The following is a 6,267-nucleotide window of genomic DNA, read 5'->3' as shown; positions in this document are numbered from 1 at the left end:
TGCAGCTTGGCATAATGGTGGGTTGCCTCATCTTTTGTTTCTTGAATGCTGAGGGTTCCAAGGGCTGGGTCGTTGGTCCAGGTATTGGTGTTGATGGTTTGGTCATTCACAGGGAGCTGTTTTTAGACCCATTGCCATTGTCTCTCAAGCATCCTCATTCATCCCCATTCATTCAGGAACCAAGTTACATAGGAAGGGTATGTATGAGTCATAGGTTTCACAACTGGGCATGGGGATAAGATGGAGGCGTGACATTACAAGATGGAACTTGACATGACTTATGCTAACTTACATATATAGGCCTGAAACAGTAATTACACAATATAAAAGCAGTAAAAAATCAATACAAACATAATAATTATCACTTATAAAACAGTGGATATCTATATCAAAATAGCAGGGCACTTATTTGCAAAGAAAGGAGAGAAAAATAAAACTTACTACGTAAAATAAAATGTTAAAGCTTATCCTACATCTTAGCTTACTTGTACTTATCCATGGGGAATAGAGAGGGAGATAAAAAGTCAGAAATGGTTGGGGAAGGGGAGGGAATGCATTTTAAAATAAATTAAAAAAAAAAAAGAAAAACTGGGGGTTTTACTACATATTAAAAAAGAGGTTTGTTTTCCCATCACTGCATGTTGATGATTCAAGTAGATGATAGTAAACTTACTGTTTTCAAAAGCTGCTTGCATATGAGTATCTTTGGTAGGTAGGCTTTGGGCTAAAATGGCTTTAGTTTCCCTCCCAATCCTGGACTGCTCCACTCCAAGGACTGGAAAGACACCTGCTAATAAACCATGGGAGTCCTGGAAGCATGTCTAAGTTAAAGGAGCATGTGGTGGCTATCCCATAGATTGCAGTACTGCTTAGACACTGAGCGTAGCCTACTCCATAACCCCTCAGTAAAGGGTTTTTTTGGGCAACCTTGGAGAGCAGCCTTAAAGCTCCTTCCACAGTGTGCATCCCTGCCTCCTGGCCCCCAGCCTCCTGGAAGCTGCAGGATCTTCTAAAGCAGAAAAACAGCCACTGCTCTGCTCTGGCTCGTGGCACAGCCTCCCTGCCTGTCCCAGGGTCAGGGGGCAAGCTGCTGTCGTGCCACCGGGCCCCTGTGGTGTGGGGGGGGGGCTGCCCCCCCCCCGGGTGGTGGCAACCCCCAGGCCGCCTGTGGGGGAGGGCAGCCAAGCCTTTGCTACCCCAAGCCTCAGGTGCACAATGCAAGTTCTGCACTGCCTCTTTGGGCTTCCCATGTTCCAGGCCACATTCCCACTGACTCGTGCCACCCCCTGTGACTCCAGGAGCCCCCCACACTGCCCCCAAGCCTGACAGGACCTTCCCTGGCAGCTGCCGGAGTGCAAACGCAGCCATGAGGCTTGGGGCAGCAAGTGCCCAGCTGGCTCCTCCCTTGCAGCCCTTCCTGCAAACCCTACAGCCACACCCTCATCCAGACGCAATCATACATTCCACAAATACCACACACATACACAGCTCCCCACAAACCCCACATCCACCCACCCACTCATAGCCCCCAATACTGCTACACACCCCACGTACTATACAAGATTATGACTACATTTTGAGCTATTATGCAATCACTTCTACATGTCAAGCACAAACACACAAGTATCAGGACAAAAATATATTTTTTAATTAAATTAAAATATAATATTATGGGTATTTAATTTTTAGTACATAATTTGTTTTTTTGTTCCCGGTTCTAAGATAGCAAAAACCCTCTTCTCCGAAGGAGTACTTCCAGGGACTTCCGGTGGCAAGGGTCAGAGGTCAGGGGTGGGACTTCCAGTCCCAAGATGGCGACCAGGAGCAGGGCACCTATCAAGGGGCATGGTTACCCATGTGGCCCTCGACAGCTTGGCAAAACTTGCTAAACGGCTCTCCGCCCAAAATAATTGAGCACCCCTGTTGTAGTGTCTAAGTAAAATTTGAATAAAAGTGAAATAAAGAGTTTTCTCTGAGGAAAGGACGGATTCCTTTATTTGAAAGTTGCTTATTTAAGGAGTCCCATGTATTCAACTGCTTTAAGTGGGTTTTTAAAAGAATCAAGGTAAGTAAGGAGTACTAGTCAATATTGAAGTCAATATTTAATGCATTTATCTGTAACTGGTAGGTCTGGGTCCTTTTATCTTGCACATCACTGAAGTCAGCTTGACTTTGGGCATTAACTTTGGGTACAAAATAAAACCTTCCAAAAATGTAGTTGTATTAATACTTTAGATATATATTTAATTGTAAAATGCTATTTACTATAGTAGTAGAATAATTCAGTTTTCTGTGGTGGGGATTTCATAAGGGAGCTTGTTCTTTATTTTCTTGGAATTGAGTGCAATCTATTTGTTCTTCCCCTTTTCTCTGGTATAGTTCAGAAGCACCATATGAAGGTCAGCATGACAAAATTATACAGCCTGGAGCAATATTGTAAGATTATGCCAATGACACTTAGTGTGTACATAAAATATTCACAAGCAGTTTCCTGGTAAAGAGCAGAAAAGATTTGTATAGTAACAAGACCAGAAATAATTTTCTATCTGTGTTTAATGCCTGGAGTACCTGGTAGGTATTTAGTCCTCATCCTGTGATGGGAGTTGAGGAATGAGCAGCTTATAGGATTGACCCCCGAATTACAAAGTTCCTTCTAAAAATAGAAATTGAGCCACCAATGGGGGGAATAATTAGGGTAATGTCATAGTTTAGGGTTGCAACAGAAACTATTTTTTATTGTACTGCATTAGGGCCTCCAGGTCAGAGCCCCATTGTGCTAGTCAGTGCACAAATGGGTAGCAAAATGACATGTACCTCAATCAACATTTCACACTCATCTGAAAAAAAAACAGCTTAAAAGCCCGGTTAAGGGTTTCTGAAGCCCATCTTATAATTTCTCATATCACACTTATACATTTAAATGTATAATGCCTTCTGAGGCCTTTTTAAAGGCTTTAGAGACTATAAATCATGTCCCATTATTTTATGACAAATCCTGATCCAACTTTTTTTGTCTGATTTGGAGAAAATTCTACGTATCGGTATTTCTGCACAGGCCCTCTTGAAGTCAGTGACTTTAAATACACTTATTCATTCTTGTTTCCCATGCTTCTCATGTCCATTCCTTTTTCTCCTTTTAATTTAATTGTGAATCTTTTCTTGCTAACAAATCTTGATAATATACATTTCATTTTTATGAGGATGTGGATGAGAACAGTCACATGGTTCTATAATGGTATAGCAAAATAATTCTATATGTTGCAAAACATATTGTATGTACTCAACTACCATACACACTTAGGTCTAGAAGAAACAAGAGTTTAACACACACACAGTAATTTCTGACCTTGTTGATGGAAGTCTTTCATTTCATATATCATGGCCCCAGGTAAACATTCAGGTCAAAGTTCAAATGATTTATTCCTATGTTGGCTCTGTTCTTAGAAAAATCCGGTTGTTTTGAAACATTATTTAGCCTTTCTGAAGCTGATGACTATTTACTTAATCTATTTAGAAGGCCCTCATCATTGTAGTGTCTGAGCACTTCCCAAGCATTAAGAAACAGAAATATTGAACATTCCTTTCCAGTCTTAAAAGAAATAACTTTATGATTGTTTCCTGTATGAAACAAGTTGGAATGTAACTTATTGAAGGTAAGCTACTTTAAAAAGATCAATCATAGAGCTGACACAAGTGAGTGGAAAGGCTCCAGTTGTGTCTTATATTGAGCCCTTTGTTCAGAAAATGTTGAGATTTGTGGTCATTCTCGTCACTTGCAGGAATAAGGTTCATAGTCTAGGTCCAATACCTACACTCATGTGCCTCCTGCTATTGGTCAGCAGCATCATTATAATGTTGTTCTAGTCATGAACAGGGAGGTGATTTATATTAAATGAGGCCAATCAAGTGCGGGGCCTTTGAATATAAAGACAGGGACCTTGAACTGGAATCTCTAGTCAGTGAGAAATCAGCATAGAGAGTAGAACTGGTGGGATGAAGCTATTTACATTGACCTGTGCTGCTAGACTGAGAAAGGAAATATTTTCTTAGAAGGTGTCAAACAGATCTGAGGGTTTCCCCTAAGTTCATGCCATCTTTGATTCCATGGAGTCATACATCTTTCAAAATGTCAATTATTTGTAAAGCAGTGTAATTGAGTAGAGTATGATCTCTCCTGAGAGGACACAGACCAGAGGAGAAGATGACGTTTTAAAAATAAATAATTTTAGCTAGCTGCTGTGCCATTTCCTTTGCCTTTCCTTCCTTTATTTTCTTGTCCATTCAGCACATACATGTAGCTACTGTATGGTGTGTCCCCAGTCATATATTTCTCATTGCGTTTTTCTCTTTCTCTCTTTTCCTGCAGCTCTTATGGAGAGTAACTAGTAAGCTGAAATGATGCAAGAAACCCAGAGGGTGAGACTGGATAGTAAATGAGCATACAGTCCAAAAACAAAGGCACTTAAACACTCCCCCACCCCCTGATGTCAGTAAAATCCTATGCTGCATTAACAGAGGCAGTGCATCATAAGGCTGAGAGGTGCCATCACTCCCCATTTGGTACTGATGAAACCTCTCCCAGATTACTGTGTTTGGTTCTTGGTACCTGTGTACCAGAGAGAGGATGTAAGATTATATATATCACTTGATTTCATGGCTAAAGGGGATGATATTGGGCCATTGTTCAAAACTGAAGGAACAGAAATACCAGTGATCCAGAAAAATAATTGCAGGTAGTCAAAGGTGATTTAACTAAAAATAATGTGGTGATAGATGCTTTCTAAATATGTAGGAAAAAAGCAAAGGACAAAATAAATTGGGCATACAGAAAGTCTAGTAGTGACGTGTAAGATTATTTGTCACTATTCTAATGGAAATGGTAGAAGCCCTATTACCTAGGACAGCAGGAACCAAACTTTTTGGCAGACATGCCACAAATTAGCCCTGCAGCCTCCCATTCTCCTTCTCTGCCCCTTCCCCTGCCCAATCTGTTGCTTTGCTTTCTGTCTGACCTGCTGCTTTGTGGGAGCATGTACACATGATGCCTAATTAGCTCTGCAGCAAAGCATCTCCATCTACATACATGGAGCTATTAGGCCAGAGTAAATTAATTAACTTCGCTGTAGTTCAGTGCTGCCCAATACAAGTACCATCCTACGGCACAGTTATTTAGTTCACCACAATACACATATAGATAGTGACTGGGGCTGGCTTGAAGGTGCTACAGTGCAGGGTTGCCTGCTGGCTAGACCCACACTTTAGCACCATCATTCCCCAGCCAGCCCCCCCGCAGCACATTGAATCAGGTCAGAGCTGGCAGGCTGACCCTCAGACCCTCTGCCAGCCAGGGATGTGCTGCCCTCAACATGCTTTGGTCCCAGACATGTGTGTTAATTCTATTGCCCAGGAGCAAAAAACTCTGGTGCAAAGCTGGAGTTTATTCAGGCGTATGAACATCATGTAGATGCATCCTGTTTTCTGCTTTCTGCTGCTGGGCTGCTTGTCCCATCCTTGATCCACACATAGAGCCTGCCTGTGACACTTGTAGCACCTGTGCTGCAGGTTGACCACGTCAATATAAGGGATTAAAAGTTAACCTGACTAGATCACAGGGTACTAATCCTTAAAAATCAAAATATTGGCTGGGTGGGTTTAGTTCTAAGTCTTTTGTGTCTCAATTTTCTCATCTGTCTCATGCATCTTAGTGTCTCACACTTGTTCTTTAGCTCACTTGCTAAATTAGATTCTTATGTATATTTTATGTATGCTAACTCCAGGTACTACTGCATATGCAGTGGTTGTTGTGATTAATCTAAAATGCATACTGTGTGGAAAAATGCAGAACTCCAGTAAGGTAATTCCTTCAAAACAACAAGACCTAAAATAATTTTTCTTCTTTACTGTGCAGAGTGCCCTTCATCTGTCTGGATTCCATTTGGAAGTTACTGCTATGCTTTTTTTCAAGGAACATTAAACAATGTGGAGAGTGTTGAGGATGCCAGGGATTTCTGTAAAAGCAATGGTACTGCAAGCAATCTCTCTTGTTTCTGATGTATTAGTAAAAGATAAAAGTTGTTGCTGCATTTCACAGGTGTAGTGTATTACCTTGGTCTTATTACATAAACTAAAATAGGAAAGTAATTAAACCTCATGCTCCAGAACTTAAGAGTTCTATCCCTTTTGTACCTGTGTGCTTGTCTTCCCTTAAAACAAAGTACTGGTACTTTTCTGCTGTTATCCAATACTGAGTTTCCTGTAACTGATATT

General features: G+C 41.2%; 1 protein-coding gene across 1 annotated transcript in view; it reads left to right on the top strand.

Annotated features, from left to right (window-relative positions):
* The window catches only part of CD302 (CD302 molecule), a 59,713-nt gene that overhangs the window by 19,348 nt on the left and 34,098 nt on the right, over positions 1-6,267 (top strand). Inside the window, exon 2 of the mRNA XM_019522689.1 lies at positions 5,909-6,022. Coding sequence (XP_019378234.1) covers positions 5,909-6,022 — 114 coding nt within the window. The remainder of the gene's footprint in view (positions 1-5,908; positions 6,023-6,267) is intronic.

The sequence above is a fragment of the Gavialis gangeticus genome, unplaced genomic scaffold (genome assembly GCF_001723915.1).
Source record: "Gavialis gangeticus isolate Ggan-Ray unplaced genomic scaffold, GavGan_comp1, whole genome shotgun sequence".
NCBI classification, from domain to species: Eukaryota; Metazoa; Chordata; order Crocodylia; family Gavialidae; genus Gavialis; species Gavialis gangeticus.
The sequence above is the reverse complement of the archived record's forward strand: the minus strand, read 5'-3'. Positions and strand labels throughout refer to the sequence as shown.